This window comes from Aulonocara sp. 'chitande type north' Nkhata Bay, linkage group LG10 (genome assembly GCF_057382095.1).
Source record: "Aulonocara sp. 'chitande type north' Nkhata Bay isolate Kocher_YH1m ecotype deep benthic linkage group LG10, A_spYH_male_GT1.1, whole genome shotgun sequence".
NCBI classification, from domain to species: Eukaryota; Metazoa; Chordata; class Actinopteri; order Cichliformes; family Cichlidae; genus Aulonocara; species Aulonocara sp. 'chitande type north' Nkhata Bay.
The window spans coordinates 7,377,149-7,403,085 of record NC_141353.1 but is presented as its reverse complement, the minus strand read 5'-3'; the positions used below and the strand labels follow the sequence as shown (position 1 = coordinate 7,403,085).

The following is a 25,937-nucleotide window of genomic DNA, read 5'->3' as shown; positions in this document are numbered from 1 at the left end:
ACCCAGAGTGTTAAAAAAAAAACCCACTTAAAACCATTTTTATTTCTCAGCAGCATCAATAGTAACAAAAACGCAATTTAGTTTTCGCTGTCAAAGTCGATTTAACTGAAGTTACGTGTTTCCGGTTACTGTGGAGGTCACGTATTTCCGGTTACTGTGGAGGTCACGTGCTTCCGGTTACTGTGGAGGTCACGTGTTTCCGGTTACTGTGGAGCTCCACAGTGGCTGCAGCCAGGTGCTCTTGGAGTGAAGCGGGAAAATAGTGCGATAGAGCAGCGGTCCCCAACCTTTTTTGCGCCATGGACCGGTTTATGCCCGACAATATTTTCACGGACTGGCCTTTAAGGTGTCGCGGATAAATACAACAAACTAAAACTAGTACCGGTACCGGAAAAAAAAATTATTCATAACACACGTGAAAAGACCCAGGAAAACCGAGTAAACGATAAAAACAATAACAAAATAACGCTGAACACCGATAAAAACCCTGAAAACTATACATTTCACACCTGAGCCTCAACTCTCGCGGCCTGGTACCAAATGCATCACGGACTGGTACCGGTCCGAGGCCCGGGGGTTGGGGACCGCTGCGATAGAGCGAGAAAGAAAAAAAACCCCACAGCTCGCAATAAGGAGCCGGCTCGCGCCGTTCACCTCAAAGATCCGGCTCTAAGAGCCATTTCGTTCGCGACCGACACATCACTAGTAAATATAGGAAAAGTTAATGGAGTCTGGCTAAGTTGATACCAGCACACGAAATATTAGCTCGGAAGTTGGCTGTACTGGAGCATGAGAAATATATGCTTGTGAGTACGATTATATTCTGTGTTCATGTTAAGCATGTGATGTAAAATGGTTTGTTGACTCTCATATTTGAAGCCGGCATGTTAGCTGCACTGCCTATGCTAATTGTGTTAGCATGTCAATAGGAAATTCCATTATGTGTTAGCATCAAGCCAGCGGGATTTGGAGTTAACATGTTTTCATTTATTTTTCTTGGTTATATCAGCTGCAATTTTATTTGTTAAGTCTTCAGTCAGTACCTTGTAATGTGAGAAATATATTATGCTCCAAATGTATGTTTCAATATGTTTTTTCTTATGTTTGTAGTTTCACAGTGCCTTCATTAGGGAGACAAATAAACCCTGCAATGAGAACTGGAAGCCTTTGCCTTTCCTTTTGAAGAACTGTTTATCTATCTTCCAAACTGGGCATCAACGTACAGGGAGGGCAGAACACAAGGTATCTCATGTGGTGGCATAACTCACACTGTCTCACTGCATGTGGACGATTTGTTGTTATATGTAACAAATCCAATCACATCTACCCCTGAAATCCTCAGTCTTACAGGAATTTGGAAGCATATCTGGATACAAACTAAGTTTAGCTAAAAGTGAATACTTCCCCATCAGTAATAATGCAGGAGAATACCCCAATCTGCTATTTAAGTTGTCTACCGAGTCCTTTACATATCTAGGTGTAGAAGTCACCAAATCCTATGACAGTCTGTTTAAAAGTAACCTCACTCCTCTATTGGAACAGTGCAAACAAGATGTTAAAAGATGATCTATTTTACCATTATCTCTCATTGGGAGAGCTAATTCTGTAAAGATGAATATTGTGCCAAAATTTCTGTATTTATTTCAGGTGTTACTAGGGCTGGGCCATATCATACCGTTCACGGTAATACCGGTATAATGTTGGGCAATGACAAGAAAATGAAATATCACGATAGAATATGGCTAAAAAGCGCATGTGCAGTGCATTTGTTTTCATACGCACATGGCGAAAAAGGCACGGCGGCGACGGAGAATGACAAGGGCGAAAGCGGATCGTTGAATGAAACCGATGAACCAGAATTGGTTTGTAAAAATGCTGCAACTTCAGTGGTGTGGAACTGGTTTAGCTTTCCTCCGTCAGATACACAACAAAGCACTACTTTTGGTAGAGCATGCTAGAGGACCGTCATTATTACCGTGTTTTTTGGAAAATACGGCACACTTAAAATCAATCATTTGATTTTTCTGAAAATCGACAGTGCCCCTTATAGTCCCGTGTGCCTTATGTTTGAATTCTGGTTGTGTTTACTGACCTCGAAACGAATCTGTCAAATGTTTTAGTACGACTTTGCTAAGCTACGAACCCGCACCACTTGATGAATTGTCGGAGCATTACGGCTATCGTAGGCAGGAGCCTGGCGGAGTGATACGTACGGTGCTTCAACATAATATTTCCGTTTTGCGTGTGTATAAGCTCTTTTTAAGTTTTGTGGATATTGTACTTGCTTATGCTGAGGATATGTCGGCCAATTTCCACTGGAAATGCCTTTTGGTTAAACTGTCAGCAAGGAATTTGCATTTGTACTGATACATTTTTATATAACTTTAATGCAAAAAACAGTTGCTTGTTTAAGTGAAAATACATTGATGGTTTTTTTTTGCACTAATAAAATTGTGGAGTTGTAAAGTATTTTGTCTAGTGTCAATTATCGTCAGTTATATCGTTATCGCAAATTTTCAAATCTATATCGTGATAAATATTTTTGGTCATATCGCCCTGCTCTAGGCGTTACCTGTTTACATATCACAATCTTTTTTCATGTCATTTAATCGAATGGTTTCTTCATTTATATGGAATAATAAAACGCCTCATATAAGAAAAGCATTTATGGAAAGACCAAAAAATTTAGGTGGGCTGTTACTGCCAAACCTGCACACATACTATTGGGTGGCAAATCTCAATACCATCTCTCTATGGCTAAAGGACTGGAATGATCAGATCCCTGCGTGGCTACAGATTGAAAGAGTCACAGGCAGGCCGCATTCACTCCCAGCTTTACTCTGTGCACCCCTACCACCTCTAGTTAATAATGTTAAAGATAACATAATTGTTACTCAATCGATAAGCATTGTAAATCAGTTTAAAAAAAACATCTGGGTATTCAGAGTATTTCTATTCACTCTCCAATAATACATAACCATCTTTTTCAACCACCCCTAATGGACAATGGCTTCAAAATTTGGCACGACGGGGGCATTCAGAGTATTGAGGATTTGTATATTAATGATACGTTTGCTAGCTTTGAACAACTATCTAGGAAATGTGGTCTGACTAATAACCATTTTTTGCGATACTTGCAAATCAGAGATTTTATACGTAAAAAGGTTCCTAATTTTCCTACTCTCCCCCCTCCTTCCTGTTTGGATTCTATACTAAGGGTCAATGAGATGAAAAAAGGCACAATATCATTTATTTACTCACATATCATGGACAGCTGTAACCTGTCTATTTCATACATTCGAGAACAGTGGGAGAATGATTTGGGTACCCAGCTGTCTGACGAAGAGTGGCATATGGCTCTTACCAGAGTCCATTTGTCTTCTATATGTTCAAGACACTCCCTAATACAATTTAAAGTGTTACACAGTTAAACTAGCAAAAAATATTTCCGAACATCGTGTGATAGATGCAAACAGACTCCAGCTACTTCCCTTCATATGTTTTGGTCCTGTCCGAAAATTGCTCCTTTCTGGTCATCATTTTTTAAAGTCATCTCTAAAGCCTATGCCTATAACATCTCGCCTTCCCCCTTTGTGGCAATTTTTGGTTGTTTCTCTGGTATCGCGACTTCTGTTCCCCCTGCCCATTTACAGAGGGTCATTGCCTTTTTGTCATTATTAGCGAGACGCCTGATTTTATTTAAATGGAACCTTGAATGTTTTTGTCTGCCCTAGAACAGTCCTGTAAAAACAATTGAGAGGTGCACCGCCCTTTTTTTTGTTTTTTTTTGTCTGTGTGTGTGTGTGAGGGTTTTTTTTGTTTGTTTTTTTCCCTTTTCCTGTCTTGGCATTATCTGTCTTTATGATCTGTGGGGATTGTTGTTTTGTGGTTATCTGTAGAATAATAAGAATGCTATGTATAATAATTGTAAAACTACAAATAAAGTGTTAAAAAAAAATTTTTAAGCTTTTCATTTATGTTTACCCTCTTATAATGGCGTGGATCTCTTAACAGATCGTTTTAATAATCATTGTCTTTCTATTTTAGATAAAGTCGGTCTTGTAAAAACAGTAGCTCCTTTTTCATTCATCGATGATTAAATGACAGTATTTGCTGTTCACCTTCTTGTTAGAATTGCGAGAGCTGCCTATTTTTCAAACCTGGTTTTGAAGACCAGAAGTAACTCCTTACTGTAACTCCTGCTGTACCTGCAGTCCCAAGTTTTTTAAATGAAGATTGGGAAATCTTTCTCTCCAGCTACTCCATATACTGTATGGCTGCAGACCTCCCAAGTACAAGCTGGAGGTCACCGCCTGATAAAGCCAGAAGAGCCACATCTGGGAATAGCAGAAACATGATCCAGAGGCCACCAAAGTACACATCTGCACCTAGACATTTTGTCCATAAAAGTTATGAACATAGTCTTGAAGGAGGGTGGGCCTGGTGGAGTCCAACTCTCACTGGGAAATGTGCTCACTTACTACTGGCAATGCGAACCAAGCTTTTCTATGGTTATGCTAGGAACAATCCCATAGTCCCAAGGTAATCCCCACAGGATGCTGTTGGGGTGCTTAATGTAAATTGTTATCTTGTTTAGGAAATATGTTATGGGATAATTAATTATAAATAATGAATAAAACATTTCATCATTTTCCATTTTAAAGATAATTTTTAAATATAACTTTAATTTACTGTATGCAGTGGTCCGCAGTTCACCTTTTGCCGATTTTTTTTGTGCAGCTTTGCATGTTCCCCCCCCCCCCCCCCCCTTTTTTTTTACAGAGCATTGTGTTCTGCGTCCTGATCAGCTGTGGACCATTGTCAATCAATCTCCTCCGTGCTGTTTCTCCTGTTAAGTACAGAATGCGTTCAGCTTGTCAATTTTACATAAATCGTCGATCGCTAGCAGTGTGACTCCGAAGTGCTGCACTGTATGTTTGTAAGTTTTCTCCAGCAAACACAAAAATGTCGATGAAACGTTTTGCACCAAAGGCAACCGTGGGTGCCTTCGGTTTTATTCTATAATACTGGTTTTATTTTTCTACGAAGTTTTGAACTTTTAGAGTGTGTAAACCATAGAGAAAAGTGTGGAAATGTTCGAGCCTGTTGGAGAAAAGTGTATAAAGTGTGTAGTGAGGGGTTTTACAGCTATAAAACATCTATAATAATTGTAAAAAAAAATAAAGTTAGCTACTTCGCGGATTTCACCTATTGTGGGTTATTTTTAGAACGTAACTACCGCGGTAAACGAGGGACCACTGTACATACTGTATATATACAGTACATTAAATGGGAAGGAAAATGATAGGTTTAAACACACACTTTATAGATCTGCCAGTGTTTGGTATTTTATATGAATAGCCTAAAGCATTCTAGAGTTATAATGAAAATGGGAAACCATGGACTCATTTTGTATTAACTTTTCAGCAGTGCATTTTAAAGAAGTTATTGTCCGACTCTTCAAGGCTGTAAGCTTGGCTGTTAGGTGCATTTGTACAAGCCATAATGTGTTTGTAGTGTTGCAAAAAACACTCAAAGGTCCTGTGAATGTTTGCCACATTTTTGGTCTTGTTTTAAGCCCCTCAGAGTAAAATGTGTAGACTGTCACATGTTATTATGTGTTATTAATCTGCCCAGAGATTAATAACATCAGGGTCAGTGCAGAACTCTAGCAAGTCTGAAGAGACATGACTACAACACCATGGTCAGCGAAGGGATACGTATGAAAAAAGGGAGAACAGGACATACTAATGACTCATATGAGAGTAACATTTACAGACACTGCTCATACAGCTTTCAGCGCACAAACAAGAGGCACAATAAATACACTACTGTAGGACAGGTTGCTGTGAGAGACACTACATACAAAGACAACAGGAAGCAGAAAACCACAAGGAGAACCACAAGCAGAAAAACTGGAATATATTGTGTGCATAGAGTCTCAGTTTTCACTTCTGTTGATATGTGGAAATTCAATTTGGACATATTCATGTGTACAGGGAAGGAGTAAGGAAGAGAGGGGGGGTTTGTTGGACTGACTGCTGAAGAAAGCTGCTTTGACTGTATTTTTCAGAAGTCTTTTCAAACTTTATGCAGGCTCATTAATGCAGGCTCACAAATAAAACATTATATTACCCAACTGGACAGAACATTTCTCAGTGTGACAATGAACAAATGCATAAACACATGCAATACCACCAATATTTAATAACTTTGAAATGGACTTCTATGATAAGATTTGTTACGGTACCTGCCAGGCAGTAAAACAGGAAGTACACATGAGGTGACCGCATGGTTCAATCTTGATGTCTTTGTCATTCTCAGCACAGATCTTACAAAGCTGAAAGGTAGAGCCCATTTCACAGTACAGCTCATACTGCTCCTGTTCATGCAGAAAATACTGCTGTTAGTCATCAAATGGCATATAAAAGTCATGAGAAACATATAAACATGCACTATCCGTACAACACACGTTTCCCATCTCGTCTTGTACAATGTGTTTTTCTTCTCTCACTCGTTCAGAGCTATTCCATAACCTTTTATCTTTAAAGTCCCAAATTTTATTTGGGGATCTAACTGAATAAGTGTTCAGTTCAAAAGAAAAAAACATGTTTTCTCATAGTGAATGGTGCTGCACCAAATTCACAGAAACAGACTATTTTTATTGGTTTAATTTTAAAGGCTTCCCCCAGAAAAACCAAGTCTGATTTGTCACCATTACTAAACAAAAATAAGTACAAGAACAGGTATAGCTGTGTAAGAACTGCTAGCTACTAAAAACCTACAATTTATCTGTACAGTTTTGAAACCACAGAATAATCAGAATTTCCACCCGAGTCAGCATGTAGCATAAACCAAAATGGTTTTAAGCATTTTCTAGAGAAATTTTCCCAAATTACTTCCATTGTGACCATTTAATAATCTACCAAGAAGAAAATCGCTTTTGTAGCGGAAGCCTTGGTGGAGCTATGTTTTCAGTGATGTTTTCAATGATGCAAGCAAAAACTACCAAGCCAAATTCCATGAAATTGTGCAGTGATGTAAATATTTGAAAAAGAGGATCTCATTGGATGGTGATGTAGAACTGGATAACTTTCTTAAAGTGGCCTTGTCAGATAATACTCTTGCTGGTGCAGGAAAAACAAATAAATAATAAGCAGACTGCTTGCTGGGCAACTGTCATTCACCTTTGAAGTTTCCCAGTATTCCCTAACTGATCTCGTTTGGAATAATTTTCTCAGAAAATTAAAATGTCAAAGTACAGTGAACACTACACCATTACACATGAATGAATAAACAAACCACTAGTAAAAAGTGGTTTAAAAACAACTTTTATGTACTATTTTGAAATTGAAAAAATGTGGTTTCACTTCTAGAAAACTTAAAGTTTTTGTCACACTATATGGAAAATTCAGTTTTGTAATAAATCAGAAGTGAGTATAAAAAGCCATTGATTTGTATTACCTCATTTAATACCACACTTTTACACAGTGATTTTCAACATTTAATAGTTTGGAGAGGCTGTAAGTCATGTCGATTTACTGAATGCTGTGAAACACAAAGTCTACCTGGCGAATCATACTACTCACCGAAATGTCACAATTATTTATGTGCCATTACAAGTGGGAAATTTGCAGAGTATTATAAATTTCTCCACGTATACATGTTTTTTTTCCCAGTAACATAGAAATGCTTACACACACACATAACCACACAGACAAACCCACTTGTGTGACTTTGATGTGATCGTGAGGTGTCGGCTCACATAAACCAGTGAGGTCAGGATTGTAACTGCGACCATCTGGGAATAAGTAGCTGTGAATTTAAAGCAAACAACCAAACAACAAAGAACAGCATTTCATTATATGTTATATTTATAAGAGTTTAACTTGTGCACAATTCAATAATCATGAATTCTGTCTAGTTAAAAACAGTGGGTATAATTATGTAATGAGTAAAGTGAAAAAATGGATTAGTAGTACTGTTTGTATCAGTAATATAACCTGTTTTTTCCACCACTTGAATTAAATATATATGTCTAACTTTTTTGAAGGCTTTTAATATTATCAGGTTTATTGAAACAGACAACATCAGATAAACACTTCTGGGTCAAAAACCCTTTCTTGATCCATATATATAAACCAGAGATTAGCAACAAATCTCTGGTTTGCTGCTAAACATTTAAAGCGAATCAGATGTGACCACTGAAGATACAATTTGTGACTTTCTGTTTGTAGAAAGCGACAAGCTCACCACATACCTGCAGAGAGTGAGTTAGAAAAAGAGATGTGTGACAGGTTACATACAAGCCCTCCTTGTAGCCATCGATTAAAGCCTGGAACAGCGGTTTGTTGTTGGGAATGGTCTGCAGTATGTTTCCATCAGTGGTCACATAGCCAATGGCCCATTGGCCCAAACGTGTACAACTCAGTCTGAAGATGTAACTATTAGAGAAAGAGAAAGATATGCATGACTCACACTAAAAACATCACTGACAAGGAAAAATCTGGTAACAACTGAAAAGAATGCAGTGACTACTGGCGAGTCAGTGACACCTTGGAACGATGGCATTAAGCGCAAATCAGGCTTACAACAGAGTCTGTGTCTTCTGTAAGGTGGCCCCCCAAACAACACAACACACAGGTGTTCACTCTGTTGAGAAGGAGGCCTGGAGTCACCCAAAGTCAACTTGAGTCTGGCAATGATATGGTCCAAATTATAGAAGCAACCATGATAGGAGATATTGGCAGGAAACTTCAAGCCATGGCAACAATAGGTTCAGAGGAAAAAAGATGAAAAATATCAAAGAATGAGAACGGGAAGGTGAAAATCAAAAGACAGTTACATGTAGGCTTGACACTATATAAATGTCATGGTTACAGGTTTTGGACTTTTGAATTATTTATTAATCATTTAAAGCTCCACTGGAATTCTTAGTATGTATGTATTCGTACACACACACACACACACACACACACACGCACGCATGCACGCACGCACACACACACACACACCTGTAGTTTATATTAGGGCTGGACGGAACTAGTTTAGCCTGGAAACTAAACTCGATCTTGGACACTGGTTATATTAAACAATGTCTTTCCTCTACTGGCTGTCAAAGAAAAAGAACAACAACAATAACAATGACAAATAAAAATAAACTAAAAAATAAACAACTTATCCCATTATCTAAAATACATTGTTGATGTACCACAAAAAGGTACCCCAGACCTGATCAAAAATATCTTCTCTCCCCTTAACTCTGTGCGTAACTTGCTCATATAATGCCATCTTGGACATTTGTTCAGTCCATTCCCTGAAACAACAGGGGTTAGATGACTTCCAGTGACAGAAGTCATCTAACAGAATCCATGGATGGCAGGCTTTTGAGTGTCCTTGCAAAGAAAGGTGGCTATATTGGTCGCTGATTTGTTTTTGTTTTGTTTTTGAATGTCAGAAATGTATATTTGTGAATGTGGAGATGTTATATTGGTTTCACTGGTAAAAATAAATAATTTAAATGGTATATATTTGTTTTTTGTTAAGTTGCCTAATAATTATGCACAGTAATAGTCACCTGCACACACAGATATCCCCCTAAAATAGCTAAAACTAAAAACAAACTAAAAACTACTTCCAAAAACATTCAGCTTTGATATTAATGAGTTTTTTGGGTTCATTGAGAACATGGTTGTTGTTCAATAATAAAATTATTCCTCAAAAATACAACTTGCCTAATAATTCTGCACTCCCTGTATAAACCAACACGGGATCTTTTCTCTGAGTGAAAAAGACCTCTTAAGGTGTAGGAGCCACAAGACTTCAATCGCAACGATAAAAACGATAAAAAATTGAAATATCGCGATAGAATATGGGTAAAACATGCCTGTGTGTAACATATGTGTTAAATACTTGTGAATTTCACCCAAAACGCATTTTTTTTTTGGATTAAATATGTCATTTTTGCATCTCGGTCTCCTACCTGTGTGATCTGAGTCTGTGTGCGTTCGTGTGTGTGTGCGCTGCGTGGTGACGTAGGCGCGTGCATGTGTGCCCCGGTCACAGCTCCTTTCAGCATGGCCGGAGGTAAGTCACTGCCACGTTGCTCTCTGTGAATTAAAGTTTGTTCAGACCCCAAGCTGCAATGTGAATACAGCCGAACCGCCGCGTTTTTGTTTGTCATTAAGAGACTCATTCGGGATAAGTTTTGTGGAGGGCGGAGTTCGCTAATATACGCTTATAATGAGTTTTAGCCGAGAACGCAGCTGAAATGCTAGCATGCTAAGTTAGCCTGATCGGCTTGAGAGCATACTCGCGGCAGTCTTTTTTTTAACAGCATGCACTCTTTTTTCCTTCATCAGGAGAGGTGTACTGGCAGTCGCGTGACACACACAGAACAGACACATATTTCTGTGTTGCAGGTATGGAGATGTTCTCATGTTTTGGAGATGCAGTCTTTCATTCATTGTTTTTATAAGTACAGTGTTGTATTGCCTGTTAGATGGCGGTTATTAATATAATTATACTGAAGTATAATGTTTGAACTATAAGTACCAGAATATTGGATCTTGGTCAGATATTGTATTTATCTGACTGTTTATTTGTTTTTGAAATTTTTTTTTATTGTTCTTATAAGTTGTTTTTGATGTTTTTTTAATGACATATTATTTATTTTGTGCTTTTTGTTTTTGAGAGCTTAAGTTAATGTTTTAAAACAATTTGTTGTATTTGATTTATTATTGTAGTGTTAATGAAGCTGCAGACACAGCTCCTTTCAGCATGGCCGGAGGAGAAGTGTACTGGCAGTCGCGTGACACACACAGAACAGACTTTTATTTCTGTGTTGCAGATGTGCAGTAAACAGCCAAAGACCCAGTACTGTCTCCTGCCTCTTACTTTCATGCCAGAACACAACGCAAGAACAACAGGCGTAACACTTGAACGGGTTACATTGGTGCCGTGACCCTTTGGATTCATCAAGCATCGACGTCATCTCGATCACCGTGGGGAGCTCTTCGCAATTGCCCTTGTTCCAAGTTGGTTGCTTTTCCTAACTTGTGTGGGACTTTTTGAATGAGCTTGTACATTTAATCTGCTCAATTCTCATCCTGAATAACATTAAGTGTTAGTTACCAATACTGTGTTTGCTTTTGTACAGTTGCACTATTTGGAATCTTGTTTCTTGTGATTGTGCTTTATTCATCTTTATGGAGTCAGCATCTGGTTCAGAGGCAACTGGTGTTCCTGATGGGGAGGTTTCCTCTAATGTTGGTTTGGGGCGAGGGTGGTTTCCTGGGGATGGGGTTCAGACACCTAAAGTTGGTGTGTCATTTGCTCCCAAGTTTTGTTCCACTCGTCTCCAGGTTCCCCCCTGTGACATTCAGACCCCGCAGACAGCTGCCAATGCTGAGTTGAGTACACTCATTTCAAATTTGGCCAATCAGATTGGTCAGTCCATTGCAGCCCAGCTGCAGGGTGATAAGGGGACCAGTATGCCTACTGAAACCTCTAAGGCTGAGTTTTCAGGGGTGATGGCAGTGATAAATTCTCCATTCATGAATGGGTTGAAATGATGGAAATGTACTTTGTAAAACGCAACACACCAACAGATCAGAGATCACGTGACATATTGGCTAGGTTGATGGGGAAGGCTAAGGATGTAGTGAGGGTCACCCTACGTCACAACCCCTCACTTGACCATGTCCAGGTTCCTGAATTGATATTTGACATTCTGAAACAGCACTTTAGTGTACTGACTTACTCTTCTATGCCTATGGCTGACTTCTATAACACCAAACCATTACAACATGAGGGAGTGATGGAATATTGGATAAGGCTAAACAATGCTATTGACTTTGCTGACGAGTGCTTGCGTAGGCAGGGGCGTAATGTTGAGGATCCAGGGCGTGAGGTCTCGATGATGTTCATCAAGTATTGCCCTGACCCCATCGTCTTGAACAGGCTCAGCATCAAAGCAGCTGAGGAGTGGACAACCACTGAGTTTCAAGAACGCATTGATAGCTTCCAGCGTGAACTCAGGGCAGTTTCCACACCTCACAGAGGAGAGAGGTTAGCCACAACTGCTCTCTTGTGCCTCAAGAAGCGATGGCATCACAGCCTGTGCAGGAGAGTGTCGGCTTGCAGTCTCAGCCTACAGCACCAGCCTCAAACCTCGCTTATCAGCTTTCGCCCACAGCAGTTTGCTTCACTCCTGTTCTAGCTGATGTTTCGACAACCTGTCCTTCTGGGACATCAGTGTCTTCTTGTCCGGTGCCTACACCTACTCCTCAGTTCCAACAGTCACCAACAAGCCCTGTGACCACTCAGTCTAGTCAGCAGTCAGTTGGTTGCGAGCTTGGTTCGACTAACACCCAAGCTTTTGACGTGACTGGCATGCGCGCTCTGATCAGCCTCTTGGATCGCGTGATTGCATGTCAGAATGTGCAGACTGCAGCCCCTGCATCTGCACCTTCACAGCATTTTACCCGCAGGCCCTTTCTTAAGAAGAGTTGTCAGGTCTGTGGCAACACTGGTCATTCCACTCACATGCACTGCAGGAGAGAGAATCTCTGTCTTGCATGCTTTGCTCCTGGTCATTGGAAAAAGGACTCTCACGGTCGTCGTGAGGGACGGGAGGCTGGAGCTGTCGCGAGGCAGAGTTGGCCTTTGGAAAACTGAATCGCCCACACTTGGAGAGGGGCAGTGTGGGGGATGAACCTAATACCCTCAATCATGATGAATCGGATCTTGAATTTCTTTATGTCAACACCTGTTCAACAATTCCAGAGGGATACCGTGTCGTGGTTCAGGGACCAGCAGTAGTGCCTACATTTAGTGAATTGTTCTACACCCAAGTTGCAGTGAATGACAAGGTTAACTTGAGGGGCATGATGGATTCCGGGTCCATGGCTTGCACTATGAGTGAAGAGGCCGAGAAGTCACTTAGAGAGGCTGGAGCTCTTGTGAGTGGACCGCAGTCGGCCGAACGTATTGTACTGGTTGGCTGTGGTGGGAAGCAGACCCACCCAAAGTGCATTTATGACTTGACACTTACTGTCCACAGTGTAAAATGCATTGTACCAGTTTTGGTAGTGTCGGGCCAGCGTGATGAGCTCATCATTGGCTCCAATGTCCTCAAGTACCTGATGCGAGTTATGAAACATTCTGATGACTATTGGAAGCTTGTGTCTGTGGGGAGCAAGCACTTGCTTCTTGACTATGAGCACTTCTTGGACATGATGTCGTGCACCACTAGATGGAGGGGTGAGGAGGTTCCTGACAAAATTGGCACTGTGAAACTGCCTTGTGCTGTGACACTACTCCCACAGTATGAGCATCTGGAATGGGGCAGGCTGCCCAGCAATGTGCCAGTCTCTCCAGGCAGCACGATTATCGTGGAACCTTGCACCTCTGGGTCTGGGCCGAGAGACATTCTTGTTGGCCGGGTGATCACATCCATGTGGGGTGATCGGTGGGTGCCATTGAAGATGACCAATCTCTCCTCAAAACCGCTAACCTTGAAACGCAACTCGAGGGTTGCTGTTGTTTCATCTTGCCTTGCGGTGGAGGACCTTGATTTCCAGCAGGACTCCTGCAAGATGGCGAGTATGGCCCAGGTACCAGTCAGTGGGCCAGCCGCTACTGAGGCTGTCTTGAATGACAGGTTGTGCTCCCTAGGTTTGGGTGATCTTGACATTGACTCAGCCAGCTTACATTCAAAGAGAGAGCTTGTTGAGCTAATTGAGCAGTATGAGGACATCTTCTCTAGACACCCGCCTGACTGTGGCGAAGCTAAACGCTTTGTACATCGGATCCACCTGACTGATGAACGCCCATTCCGCATGCCTTACAGAAGAGTACCCCCTGCTCACTGACATGGAGGAGAAAGGGATTATTCGCAAATCCATCAGCGAGTATGCATCCCCCCTCGTCATGGTCTGGAAGAAGGATGGTGGATTGAGGATCTGTACGGACTTCAGGTGGTTGAATGCGCGAACTCTTAAGGATGCGCACCCACTCCCTCACCAAGCAGATTGCCTTGCCGCGCTTGGGGGCAATGCCTTCTTCAGCATGATGGACTTAACCTCTGGGTTTTAGAACATTCCAATGTGTGAGGAGGATAAGAAGTACACCGCTTTCACAACGCCTGTTGGCCTGTACGAATACAACCGGATGCCACAAGGGCTCTGCAATAGCCCAGCTTCATTTATGCGCATGATGCTGAACATCTTTGGTGACCTCAACTTCACCAGTCTGCTCTGCAACTTGGATGACCTCCTGGTCTTTGCTCCCACTGAAGAGGAAGCCCTCTGCCGGCTCCGAGCTGTTTTTCAAAGGTTGAGAGACAACAATCTCAAGCTGAGTCCAAAAAAGTGTCATCTGCTGCGGAAGTCAGTCAGGTTTCTTGGTCATGTCATCGACCAGACCGGAGTCGCTGTGGACCCAGCTAAGGTGGAAGTGATTTCCAAGATGCCAAAGGAGGCTCTAATGGAGAAGGATGGTTGCACTCCTTCTGTGAAAAGGATTAAGTCCTTTTTAGGAATGGACTTTTTCTATCAGTGCTTCATTCCTGGTTGCTCAGCCATTGCCAAGCCTCTGTTTGCTCTGACGGCTGGCCAGAAGAGGAAGGGACGGACTAGTCAGGCTTAGAGGGGTGCTGGCATGTTCAGGAAGTTGACTGCTGCAGATTGGAGCCCTGCATGTGACAAGGCCTTTCATAAACTGAAGGACGACCTCCTTAACTGTGCCGTGTTGGCTCATCCTGACTTTTCACGACCGTTCATTTTGTCTGTGGATGCTTCTCTGGATGGACTGGGAGTGGTTTTATCACAATTGCCTATCGACGGGGACAAGGCACGCCCTATTGCTTTCGCGAGCAAAGCGCTAAGCAGGTCACAGCAGAGATACCCAGCCCATCGCCTTGAGTTCATGGCCCTGAAGTGGAGCATCTGTGAAAAGTTCAGCCATTGGTTGAAGGGGCACAAGTTCACAGTGTGGACTGACAACAACCCGCTCGTTCATATATTGACCAAGCCCAAGCTGGACGCTTATGAACAAAGGTGGGTGGCCAAGCTGTCATCCTACAACTTTGATTTGAGGTACATCCCGGGTCGAAAGAATGTTGTAGCAGATGCACTCAGTCGTGACCACTTCACCTATTCTATTGGTGGGCGCTTGCTTCAGGAGCCCTATGAGCACTTGGTGCGGAATGGAGAAGGTGCGGCGGCTCATGAGGTGCAGGACGCTTTCAGGTTTGGTGTCCAAAATCTTCAGGTTGCCCAACAACCTGTTCCAGCTCTGACCTCAGAAGATTCCTACAGTTCGTCGGAAGTCACAGCTACCTTGGTTCACCATGATTACTGGGAAACCACTGCGGAGAATAGAGCTGCGTCCCTTCTCCACCTTGTTCAGCAGCTGCAACCAGTTGGCAATGAGGTACTGCCTTCACTTACCATACATGAGCTGGAGGACCACCAACTTCAAGATCCTATCATCTCCGCTGTCCTGCCACTCGTAGCCTGCAGGAGGCGCCCTTCCAGGCGTGAGAGACATGATATGGATTCCAGGGCACTGGCCTTATTGAAGCACTGAATTTACGGGCGCAGGCCTTGAAAGGTGTCCACGATTTGGCAGGGCACCAGGGTCAAGTTCGGACCCTCCACCTAGCAAGGCAACGTTTTTTCTGGCCCAATATGGAGAGGGATGTGAAGGAGCATGTTCGGTGCTGTGGAAGGTGCATACTTGCCAAGACTCCAGAGCCTGCAGCACGAGCCCCATTAGAGAGCATTAAGACCTCTGCTCCCATGGAGCTCATCTGCATTGACTTTTGGTCAGCAGAGGACAAAAAGAAGCGCTCTGTTGATGTGCTTGTGGTGACTGACCACTTCATGAAAACGGCCTTTGCTTTCCCGTGCAAGAATCAGACTGCCAAGCAGGTTGCCAGAAAGTCATGGGACTGTGTTTTTTGTGTATATGGTTTCCCTGAGCGTATTCACTCAGACCAAGGTCCCAGCTTTGAAAGTGAATTATTTTCTGAACTCCTGCAGATTTCGGGCGTTGCCAAGTCTCACGCTACTGCTTATCACCCTATGGGCAATGGTGGCACGGAGCGGTTCAACCGCACACTTGGCAACATGCTGCGCGCTCTCCCTCTCAGAGCCAAACAGGAATGGCTGCAGCAGATTCAGACATTGACCTTTGCTTATAATGCAACTGTTCACAAGACTACTGGATATGTCCCATTCTACTTGATGTTCGGCCGTGTCCCACGACTACCGGTCGACGTTATGTTCAAGTCTGTTTTGCATGATCCCATTGTGGTGGACTTTAACAGCTACTCCAAGCTTCTTCTGTCATACTTGTCTGAGGCTGCCAAGATCGCCCAGGAGCACACCAGCAATGAGCAGGAGCATCAGGCTCATCAATATAATAAGAAAATCAAAGGTGTGTCTCTGAATGTTGGGGATCGCGTCCTGCTTGCCAATAAAGGCGAGCGGGGCAAGAAGAAACTTGCAAACAAGTGGGAGCCTCAGGTTTATACTGTTGTGGAGAGGCATCCCAGGACCCACATTTACAGGATCAGTGACTCTTCAGGCCAAAGTAAGGCTGTACACAGAAACCTTCTGTTGGACGTGAGTTTCCTTCCTGTTCAGGATTCATTGGGAAGTCAGTCCCTGGACGTTTTCTCCAGTGAGGGGGATCTCAGTGCTTGTGGGGATCTGGAGGATCCTGGCAGTCTAGAGACAGAGTCTACCGCAGCAAGGACTTCCTTGTGGGTCCTTTCGGATTTGAGCCATGGAGTGGATGTGGATTCTGTGGCAGGAGAGCATGCCTCACAGGCCACGGATCGTCGGCACGGTTCATGTGATGGTGCAGATGTGGACAATGCCTTACCTGACTCTCAGACTTGCACAAGGCACACTTCAGCAAGCCCTTCTGGTCAGGCCCAGCACTTTGCTCTTCCTACTCCGGTTGACTGTTCCGCTACCTCTGATTTGACACAGTCTGGCACAGTTTCTGCTCCAGGTGCCTGTCATGGGGACGCTGTTGTTCCGCAGACTGTTCCTGTTTCTGGCTCAGACATGAATCAGACCTCTGGTCAGCCGTATACTGGGCAGCCATCCAACTTGCCAAGACATGACCCTGACCATGCCAATGTTCGAGGCAGAGTGGTTACCAGAGTAGGTCGGGTGGTAAAGTCAGTCAACAGGCTGACAGAAAATATGGTCCAGAAGCCTATTACATGGGGCCTGTTACCGCCACGGGAGACTCGGCCTCTGACATAGACTGTTTTTGGTCATCCCATTGCATATTATGAATGTGTTGTATTTGCTTGAGGCATCATGACACCCGCCCTGTGCGTCTTTAATGGGACCACGTTTGATGAGGTGTAGGCTGCACCTTTGTGTTCTGAAAGGGTTGGAGGCCTGATCAACCTATCCAACTTCTTTTAATCCATTTACGGATAGTTTTTTAACTGAACTATGGGATAAGATCCTTGGGTTGCCTGGTCCGGAGGTGATGGTAGTTCAGCATCGTTGTGCCTCTTGGTATTGCAGTACCATTCAGATGTGTAGTGATTTTGGTGAAATTCAGGGGGGGTGAATGTAACATACGTGTTAAATACTTGTGAATTTCACCCAAAACACTTTTTTTTTTGGATTAAATATGTCATTTTTGCATCTCGGTCTCCTACCTGTGTGATCTGAGTCTGTGTGCGTTCGTGTGTGTGTGCGCTGCGTGGTGACGTAGGCGCGTGCTTGTGTGCCCCGGTCACAGCTCCTTTCAGCATGGCCGGAGGTAAGTCACTGCCACGTTGCTCTCTGCAAATTAAAGTTTGTTCAGATCCCAAGCTGCAATGTGAATACAGCCGAACCGCCGCATTTTTGTTTGTCATTAAGAGACTCATTCGGGATAAGTTTTGTGGAGGGCGGAGTTCGCTAATATACGCTTATAATGAGTTTTAGCCGAGAACGCAGCTGAAATGCTAGCATGCTAAGTTAGCCTGATCGGCTTGAGAGCGTATTCGCGGCAGTCTTTTTTTTAACAGCATGCACTCCTTTTTTCCTTCGTCAGGAGAGGTGTACTGGCAGTCGCGTGACACACACAGAACAGACACATATTTCTGTGTTGCAGGTATGAAGATGTTCTCATGTTTTGGAGATGCAGTCTTTCACTCGTTTTTATGAGTACAGTGTTGTATTGCCTGCTAGATGGCGGTTATTAATATAATTGTACTGAAGTATAATGTTTGAACTATAAGTACCAGAATATTGGATCTTGGTCAGATATTGTATTTATCTGACTGTTTATTTGTTTTTGAATTATTTTGTTTATTGTTCTTATAAGTTGTTTTTGATGTTTTTTTAATGACATATTATTTATTTTGTGCTTTTTGTTTTTGAGAGCTTAAGTTAATGTTTTAAAACAATTTGTTGTATTTGATTTATTATATTATTGTAGTGTTAATGAAGCTGCAGACACAGCTCCTTTCAGCATGGCCGGAGGAGAAGTGTACTGGCAGTCGTGTGACACACACCGAACAGACACTTACACTCAACAAAAATATAAACGCAACACCTTTGTTACTGCTCCCATTCCCCATGGGATGGACGTAGAGACCTAAAATTCATTCCAGATACACAATATAACCATCCCTCCCAAACAGTGGTCACAAACCAGTCCAAATGTGTGGTAGTGGGCACATCTGCCATATTGAGATAATCCATCCCACCTCACAGGTGTGCCACATCAGGATGCTGATCTGACATCATGAGTAGTGCACAGGTGTACCTCAGACTGCCCACAACAAAAGGCCACCCTGGAATGTGCAGTTTTTTGCGCTATTGGGGGTCTGGGGTCCCAGAACCGGTCAGTATCTGGTGTGACCACCATTTGCCTCATGCAGTGCAACACATCGTCGCATGGAGTCTATCAGGTTGTCAATTGTGGCCTGTGGAATGTTGGTCCACTCCACTTCAATGGCTGTGCGAGGTTGTTGGATATTCGTGGGAACTGGTACACGCTGTCGTATACGCCGGTCAAGCACATCCTGAACATGCTCAATGGGTGACATGTCCGGTGAGTATGCTGGCCATGCAAGAACTGGGACATTCTCAGCTGCCATCTGCCCTGAACAATGTGAACCATGATTCATCCGTGAAGCGCACACCTCTCCAACGTGCCAGACGCCATTGAATGTGAGCATTTGCCCACACAAGTCTGTTACGGCGACGAGCTGGAGTCAGGTCAAGACCCCGATGAGGACGACGGGCATGCAGTTGAGCGTCCCTGAGACGGTTTCTGACAGTTTGTGCAGAAATTGTTTGATTGTGCAAACCAATTGTTCCAGCAGCTGTCTGGGTGGCTGGTCTCAGACGATCTTGGAGGTGAACCTGCTGGATGTGGAGGTCCTGGGCTGGTGTGGTTACACGAGGTCTGCGGTTGTGAGGCCGGTTGGATGTGCTGCCATATTCTCTGAAACGCCTGTGGAGACGGCTTATGGTTGAGGAATGAACATTCAATGCACGGGCGACAGATCTGGTTGACATTCCTGCTGTCAGCATGCCAATTGCACGCTCCCTCATTGCTTGTGGCATCTGTGGCATTTTGCTGTGAGACAAAACTGCACATTCCAGGGTGGCCTTTTGTTGTGGGCAGTCTGAGGTACACCTGTGCACTACTCATGATGTCAGATCAGCATCCTGATGTGGCACACCTGTGAGGTGGGATGGATTATCTCAATATGGCAGATGTGCCCACTACCACACATTTGGACTGATTTGTGACCACTGTTTGGGAGGGATGGTTATATTGTGTATCTGGAATGAATTTTAGGTCTCTACGTCCATCCCATGGGGAATGGGAGCAGTAACAAAGGTGTTGCGTTTATATTTTTGTTGAGTGTATTTCTGTGTTGCAGATGTGCAGTAAACAGCCAAAGACCCAGTACTGTCGCCTGCCTCTTACTTTCATGCCAGAACACAACGCAAGAACAACAGGTGTAACACTTGAACGGGTTACATGTTCAGTGGCCGAAAAAGCATGGCACCAATGGAGAATGAGAAGGGGAAAAGCGGATCGTTGAGTGAAATGGACGAACCAGAATTTTTTTGTAAAAATGTTGCAACTTCAGTGATGTGGAACTGGTTTGGTGCTTGTCCGTCAGATACCCACCAAAGCACATTTTTTGTAGAACATACAAGCGGGCTGTCGTTATTACCGTATTTGTCGGACTATAAGGTGCTCGTAAAAGCCTTTAATTTTCTCAAAAATCGACATTGCACCTTATAATCCAGTGTGCCTTATATATGAATTCTGGTTGAGTTTACTGACCTTGAACGGATTCTATGTGGTGCACGGCGCTCAAAAATCTGTCAAAAAATGTTTTAGTACGACTTTGGTAAGCTACAAAGCCACACCACTTTGATAGATTTTCTGGGCATTACGGCTCATGGCCTCGCAGAGTAATCTGGTCCCAAAACTCAGTTTGCTTCAGGTCCCAAAGTCAAACAAACACTGCAGCACACTTAGAGTTAAAAATTGTCTAAATTCTGTCATCTTTTATTAAAGTGATCAGCATTGCTGCTTTACCAGGTGTAACAATTAAGTTTAACATCCAGGCATCCATGAAAACTGAACTTGATAAAACTTAAGGGTTCCTAATGGTTAGGGACAAATGCAATCGCATGGCTGGATGCTGTAAACGAACCAAGCTTCAGTCAGGAGAACAACTGAGAAAATCCTTCCACAATACGAAGTTAATCATTAAGATACCGCAACAACATGGGAATAGAGAAGCTGTGATAGAATACAGCATTAATGAGTCAATGGTACAGAAGTGGAGGAAGCAAGAAGAATGAGTTGAATAAACTTTGAGTTATCTGACTATATATATATATATATATATATATATATATATATATATATATATATATATATATATATATATATACATATACATATAGGGGTGCAACGATACTCGTATCGATATTGAACCGTTCGATACAGTGCTTTTGGTTCGGTATGCATATGTATCGAACAATACAAAATTTTTAATTTATTTTATCAACTTTCCTTCTGACGATGCTGTCTGTGTTGAGCGCTCAGTGGATCTGCGCTCGACAGTGCAGCCTAGGCGGAGTAGTCGAACGCAGATTCACTGAGCGCAGGGCAAGCTAGCGAGACAGAAGTTAAGCTCTCCTTGCAACATGGCAAATTGAACCTCCCCCACCCTCATTCAGATGTGGCGTTTGGAACTATTTTGGTTTTCATGTGACGTATGACCCTGAAGGTAAGCGCGTCATGGACTAAAGTAAAACAGTATGCTGGATGTGCCATGCAATGCTCAATTACATGGGTGGGAGCTAGTGTGTTAGCGCAGTTAGCTCGTTAACGTGTTGGCTGTCCAGCCCCATGCACGCCCCGCGGTAGCTTGTTAACGAAGATTTGCCGTGTTGTGGCGTTAATGTCATTTCAACTAGATTTACGCTGACAGCACTAGTGGGAACACAACGAATATGACTGCACATTTACACCGACATCATCCAAGTGCAAAGACAAGTGGAAGCAGACAAAAACAACAAGCAGCATGCTACAAACTTTACCCGAGTCATTTAGACAGCCGTTAGCACATGATTCTCCTTATGGGGACCTGATATGTTTAATATGCTGCTGAGAATATAGCCCAGAAGAAGCGTATAGTATAGCTTTTATTTTGGAAAGAGCCATTTCTCTGTAATAAACTCTCTTTTCCAAAGATGAGGGATTCCTCAATCAGATACAGGGCTCGCAAAATCGCTAGCCCGACGTCCATTTTTCCAGTCGGGCTACCAAAATCTATCTCTGCCCTGCCCGTCGGCCTATTGTAGGAAGGAAAAATATATGTCAATGCTTTTGCATTCTTTCGGAAATGTAGCTGGGTAATTATGTCATTGGCATCGGTGAGCCACTGTCAATATGTGACATATTGAAATCGCGTTTGAATTTGCGCTTGTTTTTTGCTTTCACTTTGCAATCGCGCGGACTGTGAGCGACAGCACTGATTGGTGAGTGATGATAATTTGCGCACCAATTCCTCTGACATCGTCTTATCAATCGTTAGCTTGCAAACATGACAAGCAAACATGACAAGTGAAATCTCCCGCAGCAAGCTTAAACATGTGAGAGGTTGATCGCGCAGAGAATCGCTGAGCGTTATGTGAGTGCGTGTGTAAAAGCAGCAGGATATATATTTTAGTTCTGCTGAGCCAAATAAGACAGGTCAGGGTGAAGAAGTGACAGCCAAAGAAAAGCTTACCACAAAACGGAAAAGTTATGACAAATCAGACTATAAGGCAAAAAGAAAGTGCAGCTTTATGGTTTCATGGACAAAAGAATTTCTGTGGCTGCAATATGACAAGCTAAATAACCAGGGCTGCACATAAGTGGTCCGCAGGTGCGCATTCGCTGTCAAAATAAAAAACGCACACAAGATAAGAACTTGCAACGCGTGTTTGCGTACATAAGATTTTCAGGAGGAGGACAGACATTTGTTTAGAACTCTTAAAGATGTCGAAGAAGCTCCTTTAAGCAATTACTGTGATGTTCCTCCACCTCCAAAGAAATGTCAGGAGTCCGAACCACAAAAGAAGCACGTATTCTTGGAAAAGTAGTTGCAGGAGGTGAGCTGGCTTCAAACAAATGATGAACGCACAGAGATGTGGTGCGGAATGTGCCGTGAAAATGTAATAAATGACAAATTAAAAAGGCATGAACATTTTTTTTTGTATCGAAAAAATATCGAACCGTGACATCAAAGTATCGAACCGAACCAAACCGTGAATTTTGTGTATCGTTGCAACCCTAATATATACATATATATATATATATATATACATATATATATATATATATAGTTTGTTATTTATTCCTACTGTCTTACCATTTATATTTTATTTCCACACAGCTTGTGTGGAACACCCATAATTGTGTTGTACATATATAATGACAATAAAGAGCTTTGTTTGTCTTGATCATTGTCTTGAGGTTTTGGTTTCAGTTAATATTTTGCTTAGGGATTAGTAGAGTTGGATTTCTCGAGACCGGTCTTGGTCTTTTACGTGGTCTTGGTCTCGTCTTGGTCTCGACTGACTTTTGTCTTGGTCTTGTCTTGGTCTCGAGTGACTTTGGTCTCGGTCTTGGTCTCGGTCTTGCGTTCTCAAATCGACATAGTGTTCGGGAGATTTGGAGTCAACCATCAGCGGAGCGAGGGGGTGGCTTACTGGGCTTAAGCCCGGGTCATTTTTTCAGAAGCATGGGGTCCTTTTGGAGTGTAATTTGTTAGTTAGATGCCTGACTGACAACTGTATAAAACAAAAACAATACAAGAAGCACAGAGTTCAGGCACTAGGAGCACAGCACCCATGTGAGTGAGGGGGGAGAAGCTGCTGCCTGCGAGTTTGCTGCAGACAGAGGAGAGCTTAAGTTTGACCAGGTACCAAAGCAAATCATTCGTACTGTACAAATAATGTAAATATGACGGTGTATCACAAAAGATTGATATCAAACTGATCACTTGGTTGCGTTACTTGCTCTTCGAGTGAATCAACAAATAGATAAATAAAAAGCCGAACAACAATGCAAATTTTTTAGAGAGTCTTAGCTTACATTTCATATTTACAGTTGTTACCCTCCACGGCTAAACAAACTCTCTAAATCAGTTTCAGTTGTGTACTGATGAACACAACAATGGACATAAGGAGCTTCTTTCAAAGACAAAACTCAGGTAGATGTTATTTTATATATTATGCTTTGTATGTTGTTCAGTATATTTCTATGCAAAACAAGAGGAATTTCAATACACAGCAGTATATTCACAGTTGAAACCAGATATCAACATACACTTTAGGGAGAAAACATAAAAACTTTTCTTTTTACTGTTAAACATGAATTTAGAGTAAACTTGTTTTGTTTTAGATAAATAAATGTTGAAATATCTTTGAATTAGTTAAATGTCAGAATAAAGAGAGACAGCGCTGTCTATTTTAATCACTTTCATCAAATTTAGGAGTACATATACACTAAGTTAATTAATACGAAAACGCCAGGCGATTCCATTCTGAGCTTAAGAAGCTTCTGATAGGTTAGTAGAGTCCATGTGAGTAAATTGGTGGCACACCTGTGGATGCATATAAGGCCCCCCAACACACAGAGCCTGTTTCTTTGACATGGGAAAATCAAGAGATGTCAACCAAAACACCAGGAAAAGAATTGTGGACCTCCATAAGCGTGGCTCAATTTTGTATACATTTTGGGTCCATTTGCAATTAAGAAATACAGACAGTTTCTCTCTTTACTCTTAAAGTTAACAAATATGTTTTTATATTTATCAATCTAAAAAAATAAACATTTAGTGTGATTTGATGTTACAATTGAAAAAGTGTTTGTGTTTTTATCTGAAGAGCATGTAAATATCAGGTTTCCACTGTATATTTGATGATGTTGGTGTTTGGCTTGATTGTCAGCACAAAGAGGGAGAGAGAGGAGCAGAGAGGGAGAGAGAGAGGAGAATGAGGACAGAACAGAGATGGAACAAGAGCAGGTGAGACACATGTTAGTCAAATGGTTGTTTGCCAAAACTCATCAGAATATGTATCTAGTACCTAGTGTAACTTTTTAGATACCATTTGTTACTTTTCAAATTCTATATTTATTAAGTTATGCAGGCTTGTTTGCACAACAAGGCTAAATAATTATATAAACTTTTCTGAATCTAAATAGTTTACTTTGGTAGAATTAAAAAATAAGTGTAGTGCAGATCTATGATGATTTTTAGTGCTACTATCATCTAGTTTTGATTCTGGTTCTGTTTTGATTAAGTCCCAAGTAGTCCTGATTTTGAACTGTTGTAGTCCCGTTTTAATTCCGGATCAGTTCTGGGTCTGGTTGAATTGGGGTTTAGTCCCTGTGTCTTGATACAGCCCTGACTTTGTTCTGCCTTGCTGCTTAATTAAAAAAATAGTTTAAGGCGTCCTGCATATGTGACATATATATATTTTTCCTACATGAAGTCATTCTTTTTTGAACAAAACTCAAAAAGGAGCCTAATAATCTTTCAGTCATTTCTACCCTCACTTAATTTCCTTTCGCTGCTCAGCTCTCACACAGTGGCTCAGCTATGCTCCAATCCCTCCATATTGTGGCCAATCACATGCAAGGATATAGGATAATATCATTATGTGAAAAACAGAGAGGGTGAGAGATGCGACAGTCAAGTGCAGCGTGTGTCTGTCCTCTCAGTAAGTGAGTGAGACAGTAGACAGCGGTGAGGAGGGCTGTGCGAAAGCAAAAACACATAAATATGCCTGACACCTGTAAACGAAGCAGCATCTGGCTGCAGTTTAAATACTTTTTTTGTCTCGGTCTTGGTCTTGGTCTCGTCTCGACTTGGTCTCGGTCTTGGTCTTGGTCTCGGATTAGGCGGTCTTGACTACAAGTCTAGGGATTAGTACTGTGTGGGAACACTACACTACTACACTTGACTGAATGAACAAACCACTAGTAAAAAGGAGTGTAAAAATATTTTTATTTAATATTTACAAACTGGAAATATGAGGCAGTACTTCTAGAAAACTGTTTTGTCACACATAAATCTGAAGTCATTGGTTGACAACAACCTGGAGACAGAGCAAGGAGTTTCCTTTTAGAGGTTGAATAAAGTGTTTTGCTGATCAACTTCTATCTAAAGCCTTTGGCTTATTAGGTGTTAAAGGTGTAAGGAGACACAGTCACTGATGGCTGTGGCTTAAAAGAGGAGAACCAATGGGGACAGAAGTGGAAGGTCCTATTAGGGGTGGGCGATATAAACGATATACGATAGAAACTTTCCCAGCTGAAACAAAGGGACCAGCAGGACTCATTGAAAACTAGCTTTAATGCAAATTCTGTGTTCATACTAT

The 25,937-nt window shown here is 42.2% G+C and overlaps 1 protein-coding gene across 8 annotated transcripts in view; it reads right to left on the bottom strand.

The window, feature by feature from the left end:
• cblb (Cbl proto-oncogene B, E3 ubiquitin protein ligase) overlaps positions 1–25,937 on the bottom strand; it is a 170,119-nt gene that overhangs the window by 108,166 nt on the left and 36,016 nt on the right. For all 8 annotated transcript variants that reach the window (XM_086307951.1, XM_086307952.1, XM_086307950.1 and 5 more), the window contains exons 7-9: positions 8,307–8,444; positions 7,728–7,815; positions 6,251–6,382 (exon numbers count right to left, since the gene is read on the bottom strand). In XM_086307951.1, coding sequence (XP_086164077.1) covers positions 6,251–6,382; positions 7,728–7,815; positions 8,307–8,444 — 358 coding nt within the window. The remainder of the gene's footprint in view (positions 1–6,250; positions 6,383–7,727; positions 7,816–8,306; positions 8,445–25,937) is intronic.